At 46.1% G+C, this 26,766-nt stretch overlaps 1 protein-coding gene across 4 annotated transcripts in view; it reads right to left on the reverse strand.

Moving 5' to 3' along the window:
- The window catches only part of LOC147641716 (protein S-acyltransferase 24-like), a 65,028-nt gene that overhangs the window by 11,433 nt on the left and 26,829 nt on the right, over positions 1-26,766 (reverse strand). For all 4 annotated transcript variants that reach the window (XM_086798843.1, XM_086798862.1, XM_086798856.1 and 1 more), the window contains one exon: positions 11,270-11,327. In XM_086798843.1, the coding sequence (XP_086654969.1) occupies positions 11,270-11,327 (58 nt within the window). The remainder of the gene's footprint in view (positions 1-11,269; positions 11,328-26,766) is intronic.

Raw genomic sequence — 26,766 nt, forward strand, 5'->3', positions numbered from 1 at the left:
CAATTTCAAACATGTGTCGGTGTAGAATTGGAATCCACAGCTTCCTTCACAAAGGACCTCACTCCCCAATCCCTAGTATCTTGCCACAAGCAGCTATGGCCACTAGCATCCATACACATTCAAGTGTGTGCCAAGCCGAGACATAGGAGACCTTAAATGGTCCACTATAATGCGGATATAAGAGTAGGTTTAGAGAACACAAGAAACCCTTACCGAAGATTCGGTTTCCATTCCCAAACACCTTCCACATTTAGGTCAAAGTAGTGATGATGAAATACTCCATAGCATGGCTGAAATTAGGGTTTTTGCTGAATTAGGGATTTTGCAAGTTAGGATTTTTGCAGAATAAGAGTTTCAACAGAATTAGGGTTTCAGCATTTGGAAGAATTGTCGACGACAGAATTGCTCAAACCCTTGTCATCATGTAGAAATCCATAAAAGAGTTGAGAATTAGATCAATCCAGGACTAGATGCCTGTTATTTGACCATGGGGCTAAAACCACGGGCTCGCATCTTTGAGAAGATCCATCTACTACTCTGCGGCCATGGGCCCCCAAGGCTCAGAGTGTAGGCTAAAATCCAGGCCAAGAGGAAATCCTTCCAAGGCTCACCACCGCGTAGGAGTCCTCACACAATCAACTTGCCCAGCAGGGCACAAGTCTGTATAGCGGGATCGATGAGGCCAAGCCCCCCTCTGCTACGTGGCTGAATGATCACTCTCCATGCCACCTTGGCCCTGGCTGGCCTCCCATCACTTCCGGCCCACAAGAAATTCCAGATCAAACGTTGTTCCTAGCCAATACATGCCCGAGAAAAGGCCCAGCACGAAGTGATGTACCACATGGTGGCAAGCAGTACCTAGTTCGCCACTACCACTCTGCCTGCTAAGGATAGCCTCGCCAAGCTCCAGTATAAAAGCTTCTTCCGAATGGAGCGAGTTGCTGCTGAGGAGAGATATCAATGCCAACCTGGCAACCGAGGTAGCGGACTAGAGTGCCCTTCGAGACCCACTACAAAGCCTCAATTGGTCGCCAAGTCGGGGCGGGTGCTGACCCTACCCAAAAACCACACGACTTGTGCCAGTTGATCTTTGCTCTTGATGCATGGCAGAAAATCTCGATCGCCTCCGCGAATCTCTGGAGATTCGCAACATCTCCTGCAAGGTAGGCTGATGTGTCATTTGCAAACTGTGAGTCCAACAGCTCATCCTATGTGCGAAGGGGAAGGCGCAATCCCTGAAGTCCAGTCTCCTGGGCAGAGAGAAAACTACTCATGGCCTTGGTGACAAATAGGAAAAGGTAAGGTGCCAGAGGACAGCCCTGTCGAACCGAGCGGAAAAGGGGGAATCTGTCGCCTCGGGCTCCCTGAATGAGAACACCTAGCTGTGTGATGCTGAGTAAAGTCCTGAGACTCCACGAATCCACTCCATGGGGAATCCCATCCGGCTCATTGTGCCCTCTAGAAAGCTCTAATCCACCTTGTCCTAAGCTTTCTCAAAGTCTAGGAGTAGCACAATGAGGTCATGCTACCGCATCCTAGCCGAAGCTGTTGCCTCCCAAAAGGTAAAGATGTTGTCCAAAATGCTCCGATCCTGAACAAAACTAGTCTCAGTGTTGTGGAGATCACCTGGAGACTGGGAGGATAACGGGGCACCAGTGAGAAGAGATCGAAAGAAATCCGTGGCGATGGCTGTCACATGTGGGGGATTAGAAACAATAGCTCCATCCTCGCCACGCAACCTGCGAATACTGTCTCTCCTCCTGTGGGGGGCAGCTATCTCAAAGAAATCTCCAGTAACTCTGTCGCCGGCCTGAGTCCAGAATGAAGCCTTGGCATGGTATCTGTACTCCACCCTCCTTTCCTCAATGGACCGAATCTCCGTGTGGGTGGCAGCAAGCTGACCCTCAATCCACGGGCTATCTGGGGGACTCTCCTGAAGACGCTGTAAAGAGGCTAGGACCTCCTCAGACTCCTCTCCTACTCCCGAAATCCCTCCTAGGCTGCATCCTGCAAGAAAACATTGATCTACCCCAGGCCATCATCCAAAGTGCACACTACAGAGCCTAAGGAAAAGTCCAATCCCACCCATATTTGCTCAATCCGGCTGCAGATCTCGGGTCCTGAATAAGGCTGTCTGATATCCTCGAGCTTGCATGCTTGTCATGCCTCTATGGGTCCTCTAGCGACAAAATAACTGGGGCATGATCTGAAAAAGTAGTGCCTGCCAAAATACCAACCATGCCCCCACAACTGCAAGCCCACTCGTCGACGTAAAATCTGTCCAGCCAAGAGAGGTTGGGGCTAGTGCTCCTCCTATCCGATCCAGAGAAGCTAAGACTCCCAAGGCTACGCCCAAACTCTGGGAGATACCAAGGGTCCTGTCCCCTAAGAATCAGTATCATCTCCTCCCAGGCAGAGTACTCCACTCCCGAGACTGTGGCCGTGCCACCTAAAAGTCTGTCCTCTGCTGCCTCTATCGTATTGAAGTCACTGCCCATACACCAAAAATCAGCCTGGAGCATGGCCTATCGGACAGTGCTCCAAAAGATAGCTCTACCTCCAGTAGCCATTCGGGGCATAAATGTTGAGGAAGCCAACGCTATCCTCACCAATCAGAATGGTAACCCACTGAGCATGTCCTGGAACTATGACTCTTGATCCTGTCACAGACGGAGAAAGCTGCTCATTGACAGAGAGAGCACTCCACCCTGTGTCCCTAAAGAGCCGAAGGATGTAGACCAAAAAGTACGACTCCTGCCTGGCGAAATCTTCCCTCAGCGGCGGGTGCGTCCCTCAGTAAGGTGATGCTCTTGGAGGAAATGAATGTCGATAGGTTCCCCCACCATAGCTCGCTAAAGCTCTCCTCTAAGGATGCCTCATCTCTGAAAGCATTGAGACCCCCCTAAACCCTGAATGTTCCATGAGACAATCCTCATATCAATCTCTGTGTGAGGCAGAACTATCGGAACTGCCCTCCACTCGAAGAGTCCTGGGTGCAGGTTTAGACAGGGAATAGTCACAATCCGTCCTGGTGCGAAGTCACGACAAGTGGTGGATCATGCCCTCCATGTACTGCCACTCTGTTCGAGCGCGAGAGTATGCATACTCCGTGCTCCATCGATCACAATGCAGATACCTGTAAGAAGGGGGGAGAGGTACTGCGGTACGCATGAACACAGAAAGCAACACCTCCAGGCTGACCAACACCTCCAGGCTAGAGGTCATCATCTCCCCTTCCTGGTCTCTGTGGGTTGATCCACCAAGCTCCATCTTGGCCACAGATCATAGATGAGTAAGAACCTCGGTGATGCAGAGATCCTGAAGATGCTACGATAGCTCAACTGCCTGGCCCTGAATGGTAGCGGCCACCGACTCTGGATCCCACTTTGTCCCCGAGGCTGTGCTCAAGGGGAAAGAGAAGATCATCACACCATTCTCTGGCATAGAGGATCTGGAGTGGTGGAAGACCACACGTATCAGAATAGGGGCTATAGTCTCCTCAAACCTGCATGTCCCTTCCGTCAAAAGACACCGGAAGAAACTATAATCCACGGGCTGCCCCAAGATCTTGGGGAGGCCCGCTTGGAGACTTAGGTGGAAGAGCCCTCACCGATGAGGCCGCAATGGTCATCTCCACCGGCTCTGAGTAACGATGAACTAGGCGATGAACGGAACTCGCCGGTTGTCTCCTCTCCGGATCAAGGGTTGTAGGGGGGCCGACGGGAGTACTTTGGAGAGGCGCCAAAGGGAGGGGGGGGGGGGGGGGGACACATGGAGCAAGTACGGGTAGAGTTGGAGGCGAGGGTGGCGAGGGGGCGAGGGAGGTGGCGAGGCTGGAGAGGGACGTTGCTGAGAGGCAACCATCGGAGAGGAAGGCTGCTGGGGAAGGCTCGACGAAGAGAGGGTGAGGTCAACCAGCCCCACTGGGCATTGAGGGCCAGAAGAGGAGTCGCAATGAGGAATCAGCCACCAAATTGGGGGGGGCGGAGGGGCCCTCTCCATGACTGGAGGGGGCCTGCCGTCTGCGGGCAAGTGCTCGTAACGGTTCTCTGACAGAACCGAATCCTCCTGCATGCTGCCAGCCTGACGCGCACGACGGCGACGGTCCACTCCGGTGCTCGGCTAGTGACCCGGGCAGGGACCAACCGTCTGCCAGTCTCCAGCTGGTGGGTCATCCATGGTCGGTACCTGGTGCTTTGCTGCCTGGGAACCTGCTTCTCCCTCAGCCCCCTAGTGCGGATCTGAGCGGGAAGTAAGGGGGGAACCATCGGGGGCGGTCTCCTAGACTATCACTGAGGGCAAGCTCGCTCTGGCCAAATGTCCCATCTGTCTGCGAATGAAGCATTGGCCTGGAAATTGGAAGGCCGGAATACTCCACTCTCTGCATAATGGGGTCGCCCCAAAGGCTAGGAATAGATATCATGTGAGACACATAATCTGGCGAGGCAAGACAAATGCGGAGAGATGGAATCCCGATTGCTCGTGCAAGGGCCGAGGCAGCGGTGGGGGGGGATTCCATCACTCTCCCGATGGCACCACCAATCACCAGGAGAAGAGGAAGGTATTCCTTCCTGGGCCTGGAATGCAGACTATCACGGGAAAGCCTGAAACTCCAGCTAGAGGGTCAGATGCCGGGTCGAAGCCGTGCTGCCACCGTACAAAGAACACCTGGGCCGTACGCAATGCAACGTGGCTTAGCTGCATGACAAGATTAGACGCTGCTAGTGAATCGAACTCAACCTGGTACAAGCCACGCCCCAACAGATGAATATTTGCGGTCTTTGCAGGCGCATTTAGGAGGCAAGCTTGAAGGAGATCTCTAAGTTGGCCACATGCGGGGCGACTACAGACGATCTTGCTTACCAAAGTGGAGGCCTCTAGGGATGCTACAGTCGTAGTAGCGAGAAGTTGCAAGTCCGCTTCAAAAAACGAAAGACAGGTAACAGCGGCCTCGGTCGACGGAGACGGTGTGGCTGCCATGGAGTCCTCCTGGGGGTGAAGACCAAAAGAGGCCGAAACTTGCCGAAAATAGAGAAACAACCCACAAACTGAGGGTGCTGCTGAAGCCGATGGAAGAAGGGAGGGCGACAAGACGGGAGCAAAGAAGAGGGGATGAAGGGAAGAAAAAGTGGGGGGCGCAAGAAGGCGGGAGGAGGCGCTGGGCGGGGGGGGGGGGGGGGGGGGGGCGCCAGCGGGCAGAACAAAGAGGGGGGAGGCGGTGCTAGCAGGCAAGAGCAAGGGGGGGACAAAGGCAAGGGCAAGGAGAGAGAAGAGGCGTAGGCGGAGGCGAAGGCAAAGGCAAAGGCGAGAGCAAGAGGCGGCGAAGGGAGGCGCAGGCGGGCAGGACAGATGGGAGGAGGTAGACGCGAGGCAAGGGAGGAGGCAAGTAGGGCGGCAAAGGGGGAGGGGGGGGGGGGCACATGCAGCAGCAACAAGGGAGCGCAGCTTATTCAACCTCCCCCTACAATTGACTTGGGCATACCATGATGCTTAAACATCTTTGACATAATCATTCTGACAATATGCTCAGCTTTTATGATCTTTCTGACAAGCAAGAAGTGAGCTTGCTTGCTCTAAGCCCGCCGCCTACATCAAGGTGGTACCAAACATTATGTACTGTATGGATCCGTACGTACTGTATGTTGTTTGGTACGGAAAAAAAAATTAAGGTACGTAAAAATACGTACCATTGGTAAAAATACATAAAATCTCAGAAATTTCAGCCACCTACATAAAATTTCAGTCCATGTCCACATTGACATATAAAACTTTCGAAATAGAGACACAACAAGGTCACAAACCTACTAATTCAAAAGTGAGAAATTAGAATCACAAGTCGTCAATCATACTTAATACTTATTACTTAAGACAAGTCACATTGTCACGAGTGAGTCGTCCACAGATGGTGGGCTAAGGCTCACAGAGAGAGAGAGAGAGAGAGAGAGAGAGAGAGAGAGAGAGTTATGTTGCTACCTTGGGGGCCTGAGCAAGGGTGGGTGAGTTATATTGCCAGCCGTACTGGGCGCCAGTGGCGAACAGAGAGGGCGGCTACGCACAGAGGTGCGAAGCGAACAGGGGCGGTGAGGGCAGAGGCGAACTGAGGCAGCGGTGAGCAGGGGGCGGCCCAGGGAGAAGGCGGCGGCAACAGTAGCGAAGAGAGAGAGAGAGTGCGACTGTAGAGAGGAGAGAGCATGGCGGCTAGCTCTTACCGGAAGGTTGAGGTCGTACGGCCTCCAGAGTCCAGACACAAGACGCAGGCACGCCGCCCAAAAAAAACAACGTACGGATCGATCCGTACGTACGGATCCCCGTACGGTACGGATGTACGGTACGGATTGGATCCATACGTACGTTTTGATCCCACCTTGGCCTACATAGCTTTAAGTTTTGAGTTTGAGAGAATCTAGGCTAAATAGTTCATATTGCATTATTGCCATTCTGTGTCCATGAGACAAATGCATGATAAAATCCATCACAATGCTTTCCCATGGCTGGTTTGGAACTGGCAAAGGCCGAAGCAAGTTGGCAGCCTTTTGCCTATAAAATTTCACCTTTTGACAAATGATACATGTACGTACATAAGCCTCTATGTCCTTTCTCATACCTAGCGAAAAGAAATACCTCCAAATTACTTGAGTGATAGGCAATATTCCTTTGTCCTACATAGGGAGGAGCAAGGCATTCATCTAAAACCTTTTGCCTCATGTTTGATAACACACATAGGCAATTGTCTTTCATGAGATAGCCTTCTTTTATTACATACGAGGCATTAGAAGAAAGATGCAAGGAGTGTCTAATAATAGATCTATTTTTATTCCCTTCTTTGTTAAATCAGCCCATATATCTCCAAATTCACCGAATGATACATGTCTTGCATCCCAAACAAGTCTTGATGGGAGGTACCTGAAATTGCAGCCACATAAGGCTTTCTTGATAAAGTACCTACAACCACACTCTTCTTGCCAAAGATATGCAAAATTTGAAAATGAAATATGGAGAGGAAATTGGCCATGATGAGGATGACGATGATGATCCAAACATATCTACATTTACCTAGAGATTAGTGTTAATTCTTTTTGTTATGTTGTCTTTTTTTTTTTCATGTGATGAGATTCCATGGACACATTGTACACCTTTTGTCTCATAGACTGGTTGGGTCTTTTGCAAAACGCTAATATATATTTTTCTTCTAAGAGCTTGGTTTGCGTTAGAAAATGCCGCAAGCTTCAATGATTGGTCTTGAGTGTAAATTCAACTTCCAATAAGTAGTATTTCCATATTGTAAGAGCATGAATTATAGCCAAAAGCTCCTTCTCAAAGATGCCCAGAGAGAGCTCAGCATCATGCAACTTTTTGCATCTCATATGCAACGGCATATCCCTCTTGATTTAGGACAAGTGCCACATGCATCGCATTCTACACTGAATGGCTTTTGTAAATCGGAAATTAGCAAAACCGGTCCCAATCTAATGGCATTCTTTAGCTTATGAAAAGCATCAATTTCTGATTTCGTGCATTTAAATGCAGCTCGTTTCTTGGTAAGTTCATACAATGGCGAGATAGTCATTGCAAAATGAAATATGAACCTCTTGTAGTATGAGCATAAACCAAGGAAACAACGTATCTCATGAATAGGTTTGACTTTCGACCAATCCTTAATGGCTTGGATCTTTGCAGGATCCATTCGCATGGCATTTTTAGAAACTGTGTGACTAATATAGTGAATCTCTAAAAGAAAGAATTCACTCTTTTTACCATTGATCATAAGCTTGTGTTTCCTCAGGTCTTCAAAGACCACTCTACACTCTCTTTGGCACGGGACGGCTGTCCCTCACATACATAGACACCATGGTCTTGTCCTTTACCACGGGACTGCTATCCCTCTTGTGCATAACCACCATGGAATACATGGATTGCATTTTCAGCATGGTGTTCTTCTCACTAGCATCTGTTCCATGGTGTACATTATCACCCATCTATTCATCACGAGCTTGTCTTCTTGCATAAACATGCGCACCACCGCATGTATGGCTGGCCATAATGCTTAAAAACACTGACAGTTAGTGTATGCAAGATAGGATCGTCTTCCACACAAGGAGGAAGATCCTAGGCTCTAATACCAATGCGATTCCCCCGATCTGTAGAATCTTGACACACATTTAAACTATTAATGCTCGTAAACAAGGTGATTTGGCACAACACAAAACTGCAATAAGGCAAGAAAGGGCCAACCCCCCCCCTTGTAATATGATTTGTATTATCAAGCAATTTTACATACAAGCTCCATGGGCAATGCTTACCAGATTTCCAACAACATCCATGCATATGAAATTAATTTCAAACATGTTGTGTCGGTGTAGAAATTGAATCCACGGCTTCCCTCGCGAAGGACCTCACTCCCGAATCCCCAATATATTGCCACAAGCAACTATGCTCCACTGGCATCCATACACATTCAAGTGTGTGCCGAGCCGAGACATTGGAGACCTTAAATGGCCAAGAACGCTGATATAGAGTAGGTTTACAGAACACAACATACCCTTACCCAAGATTCGGATGCCATTCACAGACACCTTCTAGCTTTAGGACGAAGTAGTGATGAAGAAATACTCCATAGCACTCCCGGCTGAAATTAGGGTTTCTATAGAATTAGGATTTCTGCAAAATTAGGGTTTCAACATTTGGAAGAATTATCGACGACAGAAATGCTCAAAACCATTGCCATCATGTAGAAATCCATAAAAGAGTTGAGAATTAGGTCAATCCAGGGCTAGGTACCCATGAACAAGCTCCTCCATGCATGAGGATTTCCAGCAAGCAAGCAAGGGAGTGTACTGATATAGAGTAGGTTTAGAGAACACAACATACCATTACCCAAGATTTGGTTGCCATTCACAGATACCTTCCAACTTTAGGACGAACTAGTGATGAAGAAATAGTCCATAGCACCGTCATCAAGTTTAGCAAGGAGAGATGTCATGTGCATGACATGTACATGCTAAGTCCTCAGCTAATCCCTGAAGGGGCAACAGAATAAACAAAAGTTTAGGGCATAAGCCAAGCTCAAGAGTCTGCAGGAGAACCCTGGAAAGACTAGAGGGTTGTCGGCCTATAGCTATTGATGCTGGCTGACACAATTTTGGACCACAGGTCGGGTGGTTTATTCTGTTGGCCAACAACAAGTCAGCCAGGTCTCTTGCATGTGTAGAGCCTAGAAATGGGCTCAGCCAAGATTCATTAGACTCATTCAATCCTATAGGGATTTAATCACTAGAATAGAGTTAGACTAGGTGTTTTCTACCTTTTCTAGGGCAGCCTAGGACTTGCCAAGAATGTACACCTTTTTGTACAATATTGAATATATCTCCATCTTCTACTTGTGTTTTGCATCAAGCATGTTCCAAGAAAGGTGTTTAGAGCTGAAAGAAGACTCCCAGAGCTTCTACTCACAGACACCACTCTCCCATAAGTGGGGAGGGTGCTTGGTCAATAGCCTAGCCGACCGAAGGAGTAAATGCCGAAAATTTGTCCGCCCAGTCATTAATGAAGTGTGGATGTCCAAACTCACTTATAAGCTGTCTAGCCGTGGCCTATACTTTAATGAAGTGTGGACCTACAAAATAGCAAATTCAACTATAACTCTAGTAAGCTTAAATAAAGAGTTCAGAGTCACACCTACCACCTATCTACAACCCACAAGCGAGATCAGAATACAGATTCACGCGCATGGTTCACGAGAGGGCGTCCCTTGCCCGTAAACTAGATACACAGATCTTGCACGCAATAAAACAGTTCACTCGAAAACAGTTCCAAGCATGCAAGTATGTCATGCATAAGAATGTGCTCGACAATCTCCCTTTCATTTAGCTTGTAACAAGCGGTCATTCTGGGCGTAGACATTACGTCCCCAAGCCAACTGGAATACCGTACCCTGAATATGGGAGGAGACAAAAGTTCCCAACCTCACATATCTAGCCTACGTATGCCCCTTCCATGAGGTACCAATCCACATGACCCTTGGCATAGACATAAGTCCCTTGCCATAAGGTGTCATGTCCACCATGGAACTCGTCCATAGGTCCAAATCTCGTCCAGAGGTCGACAGCGTAGAGAACGCCAGAACGGTGACACCCAACTCATAGCTGTCATCTTTGTTTTCTTTTGTACCATGATGAGATTACATGGACACTATTGTATGAATTTTGGTCTCATAGACCTATTGGGTCTTTTGAAGACCTTTCCACTCGATATGCACACTCGAAGTGGAGACAGAGAAGCACTACATATGTAGATGCCCAAAGTATTATGAGATCAGAGGGAGATTCCACTATCTTTTCTAGGAGGGGTTTAGGCCTCTCACGAGAGTTCTAGACTATCCACATCAAAGATGCTAGGGAGATCAAGTGGCACAGAGACCATTTACTTCACATGAGACGGAGGCTCCCACATACACATCCCAACTACCCATCATGAGCTTCTTTGCACCCACCTTCACCATGCTCCAGAGAGACCCATCTTGAGGATGACCAGCCGATGAGACAAACCAGGAAATGTATACAAGCCCAGAGGTTTCCCGGTTTTTCCTTGGAGAGAGTGACTCAAATCTAGAGGTCCAAACGGCTGCGACCGAGAGGATCAAGCGTACCATCCCCTTGCTAGCTCCAACTTCGGGAGATCCTTCAGCTATATCGGAGCGCACAAACCCGAACTGTGGACATAGACGGCCACTGCGCAGTTACAAATACATAGCCTATTTTCCCGTCCCACACTTGACCTTGCCACACACTTACTTCCCCCGTGGATTGTATCTCTATTTATGAGGATTGAATGCACTTGTACAATTGAGCCTAGGTGTAGCACATAGGGCTTTCTTTAACAATTTTGACAGTGATAGCTCAGTTTTAGTTTTGTTCTTGTCTCAGCCACCCTAGCTTGATGTCCCTTGGACCTTGGGTCATCGTGCTATTGTATTCCTGAGGATGCTACTTGTATTTGTAGCTAGTAGTCGTTTTTCCAGTGTTTTATTTTTTTCCCCAGTGTTTTATTTTTCTGTTTTACCAAGATCGGTGTAACACTTGGATACTTTATAACAACTTTTTTGTCGCATAGACCCTAGTGGACTTTTGAAGACGTTAATAAAAGTTTCTCTCTCTCTCTCTCTCTCTCTCTCTCTCTCTCTCTCTCTCTCTCTCTCTCACACACACACACACACACACACACACACACAAACAAATAACAAACAAGCAAGCAAACATATACCAACACTTACATCATCCTTCTGATCTTGTGATTGGATATCGCTGGCTTTGATATATCCAGGATCCTTGCTACAAGGGAACAAAGACTTCTCATTAGCAGACTAGGTTTGTACATCATAATGAAACTTCTTGTAAGTTTTTCCAAAATTGACCTAGTTATCAACAATGATTCAAACGCCCAAACTACAAAAGAGAGAGATCTAAAAGATCTTATTACGCATCCTACTGAACAAGGAAATTCACTTAACAATGGTAACAACACATTGTTGAGGCTGTTTTTTAAGTCTAGCTTGGCAAATCAAGAAAATCAGTTGGGTTTTTTCAACTATATGATTGAGTAATGTGAATGGGAGAGTTAATTAGGGTTATTCATGTGGGAGATGTAGAAAATATGAAAGCTAGCAGACTAGAAATGAAACAAGAACAAAAATGAAAGACAAAGAGTTACCTTGAGATGAGTGTAGACAAGACACAATATTGATACATTCATTGATGTGACACCTACAATTTATAGGTGAGAAGTACAAGATTGAGTAGACTCACTTATGGGATAAATGTAGAGGTGCCACATGGCACTAGACTCAAGACACAAAGACTGAAACTAGACTAGAGAAATAGTACACCTAGTGTGCACTTATTTCCAACACCCTCCTTAAGTGGACACTAGGAGAAAGACAAAAGACAAGACTATAACATGACAAAAGATAAGACCAAGACAAAGAGACTAGACAAGGATTGAGAGACAAACTAGAAGACAAGATGGACAAGACTAGAAGACAGACATAAAGACTGATAGACTGAGAAACAAGACATGAGAGACAAAAGATCCTGAGACACCCCTTCTCAAGTGATATCCTCATATGGGTCCACAAGGGTAGGGACAAGAGTGGATCATAGACAGACAGAGAGAGAGACAATCAGTCAGTAGAGTGGTCCCACAGAGAGAGAGACTTTCAGATAGACATGAGAGAGACTGACAAAATGGGGACATAGACAAAATGCCAAAGAGAATGTGGGTAGCTAATCCACAAAAGAGAGGCATAGAGACTGATAGACAGAGTGTCAGAGACATATGACTGTAAGATCACACAAGATAGACACATAGACAGAGAGACTGACTGATTGTAGATAGACAGAGAGATGGACCTTGATAGATAATCCCTCCTCAAGGTCAATCCTCCTGCTAGAGTGAGTAATGCAGGGGTGCCTCTTGGATAGGGACAAAGATAAGTCCATGTAGACAAATAGACATGATATTACCCCATGATCTACATCATTGGTGATCAATGGTGGTAGATAGCATGAAAACATAGACAATTATGAGAGAGATGGGAAGGTCTTACCAGATTTGGCAGTGTCTAATCCCGTACAAGATAGAGAAGTAAATGAAATTCAGAACCCTCTTTTTTTTTCTTTTTTTTCTTTTTTTTAAAAAAAAATAAGAAATAGAGAGTAGACTGAAAATAGAACACGACATACACTTGATTTCTGTTTCAAATTTGCTGCTGCAGGTCTGGCTGGTCCAATGGACAGCTAACCCACATGTGAAGATGAAGAGGAAATGTGAAATAACAAAGGGGAAAATGCCTTTTGCACAGATGTTGCAAATCAGGTCCAAAATCAACATTGGAGTTTACCTTCACAAAAGGAGGCGTCGAGCTGATGTCGAGAAGACCAGAGATCCAAAAATGACGAGTTGTTGCATGAGTTGAATGTCCAGGAGGTCCACGACTTGAGAAGACATGTTGATGAAGAAGAGAGTGCGGGGGTAGCTGCTGCATGTGCAGTACTAGAGGACAGGCCGGTAAGCTCAAGTAGAGAGGCGGCAGCACCATGATGAACCCCCGCAGCAGCAAGAAGAAGAAGACGGGCAGTTGTTGGCATGGCGGGCAGAAAAAAACGCAGCTATGGCTGCAGCAGACTGTGGATAGGCTGAGGGCAGCGGTGTAGAGAGACGAAGAGGTGCTCTTTAGGGCGCAAATGCATTGCAAGTCGGCGCTACTGTCTGCAGAGTGAGCAGGTGCAAAGAAGAGGGGGAGCAGGGTCATGGCGAAAAATACACAAAGGGCCATCTTGAGACTTCTAGAGCAACGGGTGCAATGAAAAACAGCGGGCGCAGGTAACCACCAGTTAAAGCTCTCAAGTATTCAACAGGGCGGAGCAAGTTCAGGCCGGCGGGTTGCTACAGCAGCAGGTATTGGATAGGTACACACGTTATCTCCCAATGCTGTGAATCTGGCGAGGGCAACAGATGCATCTAGGCGGCGGCCTGAAGATATGGCGGGCAACACATGGGCTGCACTGAATTGAGTGGGACACCTTGGAGAGAATGGCGAAAGCTCATAGAAAAAAACAGGGAAACCATAAAACCATGGCTCTGATACCATGTAGAAAATATGAAAGCTAGCAGACTAGAAATGAAACAAGAACAAAAATGAAAGACAAAGAGTTACCTTGAGATGAGTGTAGACAAGACACAAGATTGATACATTCATTGATGTGACACCTACAATTTATAGGTGAGAAGTACAAGATTGAGTAGACTCACTTATGGGATAAATGTAGAGGTGCCACATGGCACTAGACTCAAGACACAAAGACTGAAACTAGACTAGAGAAATAGTACACCTAGTGTGCACTTATTTCCAACAAGAGACATACACAAAGAGAAGCAAGGGAGAGAGAGAGTTGTGGGGATAAGTCAACTCATGGGAATGAGTGTGTGACTCCCCTATCACACATGTATATTGCACTAATACACATAGTGCACTTAGTACATTAAAAGTACTAAGTGTACTATGTACTATAACTTATGGGCTTGTACACACTACAAGGGTGGACATAGTGCCTTTACCCCAACAACCTCCCACTTAAAGGCAAGTTGCCCTTAAATGAAGGAAAAGAAAAATCAGCATGTACATGATAATATACAAGGCCATATCAAGGCTGAAACTGGCCTCATCCAATGCCCATCAAGTGTCTGCAATGAGCAAACCGCTCCGGAGGCAAACTCTTTGTCAACAGATCAGCCGGGTTGTCATCCGTATGAATCTTAACAAGCTGAATTTGCTTGTTCTCTATCACCTCTCTGATGAAGTGATACTTCACATCCACATGCTTCGTCTTCGCATGAAAGACAGGGTTCTTTGCCAACTGGATGGCACTCTGACTGTCACAATGCAACAATGGAATATCCCCTGTATAACCCAAATCAACCATTAACCGAGATAGCCATAATGCCTCCTTGCAAGCCTCTGTGGCTGCAATATACTCGGCCTTTGTAGTAGATAAGGCAGTGCACTTCTGCATCCTGGATATCCATGACACAGCACCTCCTGTGAATGTAAACACATAACCGGTAGTAGATTTCCGGTTATCTGGATGACCGGCATAATCTGAATCCGTGTAACCATGCACTAATGCATCCTGTTTGCCAAAACAAATGCACATATCCTATGTGCCCTTCAGGTATCTCATGACACCTTTCACTGCTTCCCAATGCTTCTTGCCAGGGTTGGCCATATATCTACTAACCACTCCCACTGCAAATGCGATGTCCGGCCTAGTAGCAACCATGGCATACATGAGACTGCCACAAGCTGAAGCATACGGAATCTTGGCCATATCAGCCCTGCCACTATCTGACTGTGGGCTGTCCATAGCACTGAGTTTCACATATGGAGGCAAAGGAGTACTAGTCTTCTTCCCCCCGTCCATATTGAACCTCTGCAAAACTTTGCCAATGTACTCCTTCTGAGACAAATACAACACATGCTGATTTCTGTCCCGAAGTATCCGCATACCCAAAATGTGATTTGCATCACCCAAATCCTTTATATCAAAGGTTTGATGCAGTCTCTTCTTCAAGGCATCCATCTCTTTAGGAGATTTCCCGGCAATCAACATATCATCAACATACAAGATGAGGATCAATAGACTGCCATCCAAAGCTTTCTTGGTGTATAAGCAGTGATCTATGTCACTTCTCCTGAAATTCTGGGATTTCATAAATGTATCAAATTTATGATACCATTCCCTTGGTGCCTGTTTGAGCCCATAAAGACTCTTTTTCAGCTTACATACAAGCTTCTCCTTTCCACTCACTGCATAACCCTCTGGTTGTTGCATATATATCTCCTCATGGAGATCACCATGAAGAAAAGCAGTCTTCACATCCATCTGAATCAAGTCCAGATCATCATGTGCAACCAAAGCTAACACAGCTCTAAGTGTGGTCATTTTGACCACTGGAGAGAAGATCTCCTCAAAGTCCACACCATATTCCTGCTTGAAGCCCTTAGCCACTAACCTGGCTTTGTATCTTGGCTTTGCATCAGGTGCAACTTTGAGCCTGTAAACCCACTTGCATGGCAAAACCTTCTTGCCTGTACGCAAATGCACCAACTTCCATGTTCCATTTTTGTGGAGAGAATCCATCTCTGACTTCATGGCACGCTCCCAAAGAGCCTTGTCTGCCCTCTGTAAAGCCTCCTTATAACATGAGGGCTCCCCACAGTCAGTGAGCATCAAGTAGTCAACCCCTGGAACAAACCTGTCAGGGGCTCAGGAGGGTCTTGTGGACCTCCGTACCCAATGACCATCATTTGCAGGTTGCTGTCCAGCCTGCATATCACCCATTGGTGGCTCCTGTTCCATGCCATAAGGCTGAAATATCATGCCCGGTATCTCCTCTAACTGTGGGATATCCATAGGGATATCTTCTGCCATCTCTGGCTGTCCATTTGGACCATTTTCGGCACCATTTAAGGGCTGGTTTTGCTGCTGTAATGGCTGATTTACAGCCCTTGGTTGTTGTCCATGATATCCATCATCATCAAAGATGACTCTGCTAGGCTCCTGTTGCCTTGCAGGCTCCTTATACATGCATGTTTCATCAAAAATGACATCATTGCTGCGTATAATCTTTCTATTCACGGGATCCCAAAGTCTATACCCCATTTCACCTCTGTCACCATATCCTAGGAATATGCATTTGTGAGACTTAGGATCAAGTTTGGTGTGCATTTCCCTACGTATGTGCACGTACGCAACGCAACCAAACACTCTCAAGTGCTTGTATGACGGAGACTTCCCTATCCATACTTCTTCTGGCACTTTCCCACCAAGCCTCGTGTTAGGTGACCTGTTTATAAGATGAACGGCTGTCATAACAGCTTCAGCCCAAAAACCATGAGGTAATGCAGCATGTGACAACATAGAACGGACCTTCTCCTGAATGGTCCTCTTCATCCTCTCTGCTGTCCCGTTTTGTGGAGGATCATAAGGAGTAGAGAGCTCCCTCTTGATGCCTTTAGCATCACAAAAGTCCTGAAACTATTTGGACATATACTCTCCACCATTGTCGGAACGCAAAGCCTTCAGTGTTTTGCCAGTTTGATTCTCAACAAGAGCAACAAACTTCTCAAACACTGAGAATGTATCACTCTTTAAACGAAGAGAATAGACCCACACCTTGCGTGTGGCATCATCAATAAAAGACAAAAAATATTTTGCCCCTCCCAAAGAAAGCTGAGGCATCTCACATACATCGGTATGCACAAGCTCTAACTGAGCATCTTTCTGTCCAAGAGCTTTCTTGTGGGGGCACTGGAGTTGCCTGCCATATATACAATGCTCACAAAACTGAAAACTTGAAAACTTTAGAGAAGGCAAGTAACCCAAACGAGACAATTGCTCCATTCCTTTGACACTCATGTGTCCCAACCGGCTATGCCACATAGAGATTTCCAGCAGTTCGGTTGCATTTACATTAGCATGGTGACAAACACCTGCATGCATGAAGTAAAGAGTGTCCACCTTAGAGCCTCTGGCAACAACCAATGAGCCCTTACTAATCTTCCACTTTCCACGACCAAATGTGGTAACATAATCAGCATCATCAAGCTGTCCAGTAGAAAGCAGGTTCTTCTTGATCTCAGGCACATGCCTGACATCATGGAGCATAAGCTGTGAGCCATCTGAAAACACAAGCCTCACATCACCTCTGCCAAGAATCTTGCATGCATGGTTATCACCCAAATAAACTACTCCTTCATTGCCAGCAGTATACCTGACAAACAAGTCTCTGCAACCTGTGACATGAAAGGAGACACCTGAATCAATGATCCATGAGTGCATACCATGACCATCTCCTGTAAGAAGTGAATGGACATCAAGTGAAGACGTGAATAGGACCTCATCCTCACTGTCACCTGCATGTGACACATTGACTTCTTCAATCTTGACTCCACTTTTGCCCTTTGGCTTTACATCTTTGGCTTCATCTTTGTCTTTGTCTTTGCCTTTTCCCTTTTCCTTTTGATCATTTTTCCATTTGTAGCATTGCTTTTTGATGTGTCCCTTCTTGCCACAATAATGGCATTCCAAGTCCTTTTTGGAGCGAGACTTGCTCCTTCCCCGTTCTTGGCTTTTTCTCCTTTGCTGGGATCTCCCACGTGCATTCATTGCATTGGACTTTCCAACAGAGTTGTTTTTCCTGTTCATCTCTTCTTGAAGAAGAGCACCCTCAACATCTGCATATGACAGCATAGCATTCGAATTGCTAGTGGCTGTCCTGAATGTGTCCCAACTCTCTGGCAAAGTGCATAAGAGAAAAGTGGCTTTGAACTCATCGTCCATTGCCAGGTTTTGATTAATGACCTGGCTGACAATACCATTAAACTCATTTAGATGGGCTAACATAGACGCCCCTTCCTTCATCTGAAGACCTACGAGTTTCTTCAACCAATACACTTTGCTTGAGACACTTTGCTGGGCATACAAGTCCTGCAATCTCTGCCACATTCCCCAAGCTGTCTTCTCTTCACGAATGCTGAAAAGTAAAGTGTCTGACACAGACAACATGATGGTGGATCTTGCTAGCTCATCCATATCTTCCCACTCTTCAGCAGTAAGAGAAGCGGACATTACACCCCTTTCTTTGATAGGCTTGTGCTGCTTCTTCTGGAGCAACACATTATAGCACTGGGTTTGCCAAATATCATAGTTATGTGAGCCTTCAAGCTTCTTGATGTGAAGCAATGAAGAGCTCTCACCTGTGGTTGCCATAGCAATATGCAACCTGTCAATGCCTGACTCCCTGCAAAATGTGCAAACACTGCACCAAAAGCACACAAAGTGCTCACAGTTGTTCTCCCAAAGTTTATCTCCCACTGCGGAAGCACAAATGCAACTCTACTCCCACTATATGTGGTGAAATCACCAAAATCTGGTTGCTGCAGATTTAGGACAACTCTACTCCCACTGTATGTGATGAAATCCTTAAATGTGCTCTGTTCCCCTTCCAAAGTACTGTACAACAGTACCAAGTGCTCACCTGTGATGTACCAAACCTGTACCGGCAAGTACAACAGCTGAAATTGAGATTTTTGCTCACTCAAATCAATGTGCAGCCATGCCAAAACTTGTACAAAGCTGTACCAAATCTGTACCAGCAAGTACAGTAGCAATAAATGCTCTCTTGGCTGTCCAAATGAGTGAAAATCAGACTTTTACAGTCCCGAACACTGCATACAACAGTCCCGAACAGAAATTGGGCAAAAGCCCCTTGACTGCAAGCTGATTTCTGAGGATTCAAGGCATAAAAGTCTTCACGGTGCTTCCCCCTAGCCACATATACATCCAATACATGAAAGCCCCTTGATTTACAGGCACATTGAGTGCTTGACAAGCATCAACACATTGCCCAAAGCATCAAATGCGATTGCCTGCATGCAAATCAATCCAATCGGCACAAAAGCCCTTTGATCTGCACTGCAATTTGCTGCAATTTTACCCGAATGTGCGATTTCTCACATCATACAGCATGTATGAATGCTTAATTGCACAATTACATCAAAAGCCCCAAATTTTGACATCCAATTTCCTGCAAATTGATCTTGATTGTGACCAATGTCACCCAATTTTGCCAATTTTGCTCAAAAGTTGAGCAATTCGGCACCTGACCTGCTCAATTGATGATTGTACCTGCTCAATTGCAAATTGGACATGCAAATTCCAAAAAATTGAAGCAAATACCTCAGGTAATTTTTTGATTTTCTACAATTTGCAGGCTGAATTTCTTTGTGTTGATGCTGTTGCAGAAAGGGGGGGGCGCTCAGCGATTTTCTCAGAGATGTCGTTGTCCAAAAAATGCAGAGCTGAGATAAGCAAGGGCTTCAACTGCCCACGTTGCAGCGTCACGTTACAGCAGCAGGACGTGTTAGCCTTGGGCTGGATGCAGGCGTGGATGAAACCGCATGCTGGCCGTAGCTCTCCTCGTTGTGTGCAACACAGTAGACGGCGGCCCTTTGTTACACCTTGGCCAGCACCACGCGCGATGGGCTGAGCACCGGTGACAAGTTTCGCTATCGAGGTTGGCGACGCACGGCGCCCGACTCCTCCAGTTGTGCGCGAAAGCTCCAGCACGGCGCCCGACTCCTATTTGCCACGTGCTCGTTTGAGTTTCGCTATCGAGGTTGGCAACGCACGGCGCCCGACTCCTCCAGTTCTGCGCAAAAGCTCCAGCACGGCGCCCGACTCCTATTTGCCACGTGCTCGTTGAGCCTGGCTTCGACGGTTCGCTTGTAGGCGCACAGGCGACCAGAATTCGCACAAAGCTGAACCTAGGTGACTTCGTGCCTCGCCACGCTGCTGCTGCGCTGCTGTCCTGTGGTGTGCTACGCGTAGCTCTGCCCGTCAACACTTAGTCGACCTGCTTCAGCTGCAGCCTCTGCGTAGCAAAAGTTGCGGAGAGAGAGCCACGCTTTCCTCTTTGATGGCAAGGCGTTTCTGAAGAAACTCAGCTACAGAGGTGAAACCGGTGGCCCTTGCAGTTGGCGTCAAAATGCCTGTGGACATGCACCCCTGCTCTGATACCAGTTGAATGGGAGAGTTAATTAGGGTTATTCATGTGGGAGACATACACAGAGAGAAGCAAGGGAGAGAGAGAGAGAGAGTTGTGGGGATAAGTCAACTCATGGGAATGAGTGTGTGACTCTCCTATCACACATGTATATTGCACTAGTACACATAGTGCACTTAGTACATTAAAAGTACTAAGTGTACTATGTACTATAACTTATGGGCTTGTACACACTACAAGGGTGGGCATAGTGCCTTTACCCCAACATAATGAAAATATGGCAATCAAGATGATGCTCCCCGCATAGCAGCCATTGGCCCCCCTCCTCCAATGCTAAATTTTCCCTCCTCCATCCTGCACGCACTCCCCTACCCCTTTCTGCCTGCACGTTTGCTGCCTGTGTCAATAACTCGACAATTGCCATGGGAACTACCCATGGAGTTGGACATTCACCATGTGGAGTTACCCATAGAGTTGGAACATCAATTACATGGAGTTACCCATAGATCCCCAAGATGCTGGACATTTTCTACAGGGAGTAGCCCATAAAGTTCCCAAACATTTGATCTACTACGACAATTGGCTATAGAGATTTGGACAAGGACAATGGCTATACAGATAAAACGTCATTTGATCTAGACAACCGTCATAGAGATACAAAGCCATTTGGATCACTATATTGACAAAAGAGTTAGTATGCCCAATTGGTTGTAGAGTTAATATGCCAATTAATAGTACAAAGAGTTAATTTTCTTGATAACTTGTCTTACATGGTTCATGTTGTAGCCGACTGTTGCATGGGAAATGAACTTGTGCGTGTGAATTGTCTGGAATTAATGCATGTAAAATGTACATAGGCTTTGTACTAACCTTTAGGGTGTGTGGGTACCAAGATTATTGAAGTCTAACCATAGCAAAAAAATGTGTGGATTAATGTTCGGAAAGAATGCCAAGTGTTCAAGGGAAGGTGGCATAGAAGGCTAGCATGTAGATGAGTGAAAAGAGGAGAGATCGACCAGCTCTTGATCCATGGGATCGACCCCTACTGGAAGTGCAGCTGGACCTCATGAGAGTCGTTGGACTGCCACCAACACCATAACTAACTCTGACTGCCCAGTAGGGCCATGTGCCCACTACTTCTAACATTGTACAACGCATTATTACTTGAATTCTTGAGCGTAACAGCAGGTGTGCGGACTATATGAACACCCAGCTGCTTGTAACCTCCCCCTCTTCTGGATAGCACTTGCGCATTGAGTTCAGCCATTCTTGGGCACTAGTATTCTTAAGCAATTAGGAATTCTTGATTTCAATGCATAGTAGTTCATCCAGTAGTTGCATCCCCTATGGAAGAGCAGACATTGTAACCTTTTCAACATTACAGTTTTGTTGCATCCACCTACCTGTGTGTCCGACTCTGACTCTGTTCTCCTCTCTCCTCTCTGAACTCTTAACTCAGCGAGCACGTGATCGCGTGTGTGTGTGGGAATCTGTGTCCAAACTGGCAATCTTGCATATCCGCTCTCAAGGCATTCACAAATCTTTCCTGTCCTTACATCCACCTGGACCGTCTTGCCATGTCGGTAAAGTCCACCGACACTTTTTGCAATCCTATTGGGGAGCATATGCTGCTACAGGAGGATCATCCAGCGTCGCTGAAGAAGAGTTGAGTTCTCTAGAACAAGAAGCTGAGTAGCGGCTAGCCTCAGTCAAAAGTAGCAGCAAGAGGAGCAGTCGGCGTCAGTGCAAGGAGTGTTCATTAGCACAAACCCCGCTGACTTCTATAAAATCCTGGCGGACAAAGAGGAAGCACCAAAGGAGATTGAGCAACAAACGCATGCAGAACAAGAACTAGAACCACTCAAGATCAAGAACAAGAACCGGCACAAGATCAGGAAGAGGCTTAGGAACAAGAACGAGATCAACAACAGGAAGTATTGAACAAGGAAGAGTTACCTAGGCTTTCACAACAGCAGCTATTCCAAGAAGCAGAACCACGGCCAAAGTGGGAAATCAGAATGGCCAACATCAGCAACAAACAGTTCCTGTAACTCGCAATGGTGCCCGGGGGACTCGGGCCTTTGACACACTTGTTGATACCATCAATGCGTATTAAAACATTTAAACATGGCCACAACCTTAACACATATCCATCATCACCTTGCATAAAACATAAGAGCTGGACAAAACATCCACAAATGCTGAAAATGGAGCTTGCACATGTGACACCGCATAGAGGCCGGAATGGGCCGACTCCCCCCTTGGAGTATTTTATTATCATGTACAAGCTTTGAGGGCCTTACCCTCCCCACGGGAGATGCTGGATTATCCATATACAAATGCCATAACACAACCCAACACGAGGCAACCAAGCCGGAACACAAGCTGTAGAAATGCCGAGCCAACAATATAATCCATATACCTCCCTGTGGGTACTGATTCTTCCACAAAAACCACGAGTCTTCATACAATAGAGCTAGAACATCAAGTACAACTCTCCATTCAGCCGGTACAACAAATACAATGGCTAGTATATCATGTACAGTGGCTGGTACCAACTGGTACAACAAGTAAAATGGCTGGTACACAAGTACAGCTAGTACAAATGCTAGTATAGCAAGTACCAATGGCTAGTACAATAGGTACAATGGCTGTACAAGTATAGTGGCTAGTACAGTATGTACAACAAGTTCAAATGCTGGTACAATAAGTACAATGGCCGGTACAGTGGCTTCAGTATTTCTTCACGATGGAAGCCTCCAAAACAATCCCCAACAGCCGGTATTCTTCATGGGCAACCTTCAAGAAAGAGAAAAAGGAGTAGCAATCATTAGGGCAGCCTGTAACGGTGTAGAGGCTAGTGTACAACAAGAGAGTCTCCATTAATGAAGAGAGAGGGCTCCAATTTATAGATTTGGGCCTCCCATGAGCTCAATGGCAAGAGAAGGCTACGATGACAAGTGGAGAGCCACACAATAGCTGAAGTGACAAGTGTGAGGCCACTTGTCTCACTTTGATCCACTTTCTAACAAGTGTCAGTCCACTTGTCTTGCTTTGATCCACTTTCTTGCCACATGTCCCAATCTAAGAGATGGGTCCTTCCATAAACTTTCTCTCTAAAAATATCCCAACTGGTAGACATTCTGTCATAGGCACTTTGTCAACTCTTGGTATCTGCTCAATTCGAGATGTAATGACACGAACAGAATTTCCATCGGAGTCAGGCCAAAAATAGCAACTCTCCTAAATCTTGGGAGTGTGGTCCTTTGTATTCCAGGATAACCCCCCATTCCCAAAGCTTGTACTTACCAAATATTTAGACATCTTGGAGTCCACCAGACCCCTTTCATACTGGGAAATGTCCAGGCTGGTGACATCCTCCCCAACTTCTTAAAAGTTGTCCGCAACTTCAAGCTTGAAGCCATATATCCAAGATATAATCATGTCCCATCAAGTGGGCGAGACGAGACAGTCTCAAAAATCCAATATAACTGAAGAATCCATGTCCCAAATAAATGGGAAAGAATTCCATGGAAGATATGCTAGACATGGGCACAAGAGCCAATTGTGTCTCAATCACCAATATCAATGAGATAATCATATGCTAATGAAAATCACCAACCAGGTGCTAAGACACTTAAATAAGTGCCATGCACGAGAAACTAGTGCCTCGCACAGAAACATGTGCTATGCACTCAAAGTGGTGTCATTCTAGATCACAAACCATGGTGATAGAAAAGCTGGTTCTCCATAGTTAATATCATAGGTATACCCTGTTTCTCCTCGTTTATAGGCATTTCGGCAAAATGAGAAACCATAGATATAGTCCATAAGATCCATGTCACTGTATAATCCAGTAACAAACAAGCTCAAGGCACACAAACATATGCCAATCCACATGACCCTTGGCGTACACATAAGTCCCCTACCAACTAGATATCATGTCCACTTTACCACTTGCACTCCGTGTTGGTACTCTGACCACACACCTTGGATGAGAGGTGGGCTCAAGTAACAAGATAAAACAATCATTCGCAGGCATAGATAGCCTAGTGTTCCATAAGCATTTCTGCTACACATAGTTTATAGGCATTTCGGCCACCAATAGTTTGTAGGCATTTCGGCCACCAACTCACACTACCCTCTCAAGTGCCCATGTTCCCTTCCATCTGATCTCTATTGTTCTACCCATACATGGTAGAAACAATCTTCAAGAGATCACATAGAACAAGAGAAACACTACACAGGGTATGTTGTGCTTGACACTACTCTCTAAAGTGCCCATGTTCCCTTCCATCTGCTCTCTATTGTTCCACCCACACATGGTAGAAACAATCTTCAAGAGAGCACTTAGGACAAGATAACACTACACAGGGTATGTGAGCCATGAGTTCCATAAGTCCAATGCATCCCAAATAAAGGGAGCCATAAACAATGTTTCCCTGAAACCATCTCAAGGCAAACAACACCACCTTTCTCCTTGCATGGCTATACAAGGGTTAGTGAACATCAAAAACACTCCATGGTGAATAGCAAAAGCACCAACTTTGCAAACTCAAAGCATACTTGGCTTTTCTTTGCCAGGTTGGTCATGAAGCCAAAAGAAATATCTCCTCACCATATCCTTAAGATATCCCCGAGATATATCTCCATATAGCTTGCCTATAAGAATCCACAATATCCATATGGAAGGAGTGCTAAACGTGTGCACATAAAGCCAACTCCACACTTCCAAGATAAATTCTATGAATTCATAATTCCTTAGACCAAGTTGTCTACTGCTCATGCTCTTGCTTCATAGACTATGAAGCGGCTGGCCATGCTTAACAACAATGATGGTAAGTGTGGTCGCCACTTGAGATCTTTTCTCTTCCTTATTGATAGAAGGAAGCCTCCGCTTCCAAGAAAGCCTATGCTCTGATACCAATGTAACTCGCAATGGTGCCTGGAGAACTAAGGCCTTTGACACACTTGTTGATACCATCAATGCGTATTAAAACATTTAAACATGGCCACAACCTTAACACATATCCATCATCACCTTGCATAAAACATAAGAGCTAGACAAAACATCCACAAATGCTGAAAATGGAGCTTGCACATGTGACACCGCATAGAGGCCGCAATGGACCGACCTCCCCCTTGGAGTATTTTATTACCCAAGGAGAAAATATCATATACAAGCTATGAGGGCCTTACTCTCCCCACGGGAGATGCCGGATTATCCATATACAAATGCCATAACACAACCCAACACAAGGCAACCAACCCAGAACACAAGCTATAGAAATGTCGAGCCAACAATATAATCCATATACCTCCGTGTAGGTACTGATTCTTCCCCAAAAACCATGGGTCTTCATGCAATAGAGCTAGTACATCAAGTACAACTCTCCATTCAACCGGTACAACAAATACAATGACTAGTACATCAGGTACAGTGGCTGGTACATCTAGTAGAGTGGTTGGTACAACAAGTACAGTGGCTAGTACAGCAAGTACAAATGCTGGTACAACAAGTACAATGGCTGGTACAACAAGTATAGTGGTTGGTTCGGTAGGTACAACAAGTACAAATGTTGGTACAACAAGTACAATGGCTGGTACAACCGATAAAATGGCTGGTACAGCAAGCATAATGGCTTCGGTATTTCTTCGCGATGGAAGCCTCCAAAACAGTCCCCAACAGCCGGTATTCTTCATGGGAAGCCTTCAAGAAAGAGAGAAAGAGAGTAGCAATCATTAGGGCAGCCTATAACGGTGGCAGAGGCTAGTGTGCAACAAGAGAGCCTCCATTAATGAAGAGAGAGGGCTCCAATTTATAGATTTGGACCTCCCATGAGCTCAATGGCAAGAGAAGGCTACAATTAAAAGTGGAGAGCCACACAATAGCTGAAGTGACTAGTGTGAGGCCACTTGTCTCACTTTGATCCACTTTCTAACAAGTGTCAGTCCACTTGTCTCACTTTGGTCCACTTTCTTGCCACATGTCCCAATCTAAGAGATGGGTCCTTCCATAAACTTTCTCTCTAAAAATATCCCAACTGGTAGACATTCTGTCATAGGCACTTTGCCAACTCTTGGTATCTGCTCAATTCGAGATGTAATGACGCGAACAGAATTTTTCCATCGGAGTCGGGCCAAAAATAGCAACTCTCCTAAATCTTGGGAGTGTGGTCCTTTGTATTCCAGGATAATCCCCCATTCCCAAAGCTTGTACTTTCCAAATATTAGACATCCTGGAGTCCACTAGACCCCTTTCATACTGGGAAATGTCCAGGCTGGTGACAGTTCCCGACCTACAAGAGGGAAAAGAAAGAATATAATATCCACGTCAAAAAGTTCGAGCAAGCATGGAAAGTCAGTAGGCCTAGAGGTCCGAGGTTGGAGGAGCTGAAACAAGACCAGTTTGCAGCTACCTTCGGAGATGTGCCGATGGAGTGGTTCACGCAATTCGATGACGACCACTTCAACACCTATGAGGAGCTCAAAGACACCTTCCTAAAGATTTTCAGGAAAGTCAAGATGTCGCAGCAGCTGATAGATATCACGCAGGCGAAATGGATGTCAAAGCCTATGTCGCAAAATTCAAGTCCCTCAGGAAAAGGTTGGACAAAGCCAACAAGCCCTCCAAAGAAGTGATGG

Source organism: Cibotium barometz, chromosome 1 (genome assembly GCF_041138505.1).
Source record: "Cibotium barometz isolate CiBa-2024 chromosome 1, ASM4113850v1, whole genome shotgun sequence".
NCBI classification, from domain to species: Eukaryota; Viridiplantae; Streptophyta; class Polypodiopsida; order Cyatheales; family Cibotiaceae; genus Cibotium; species Cibotium barometz.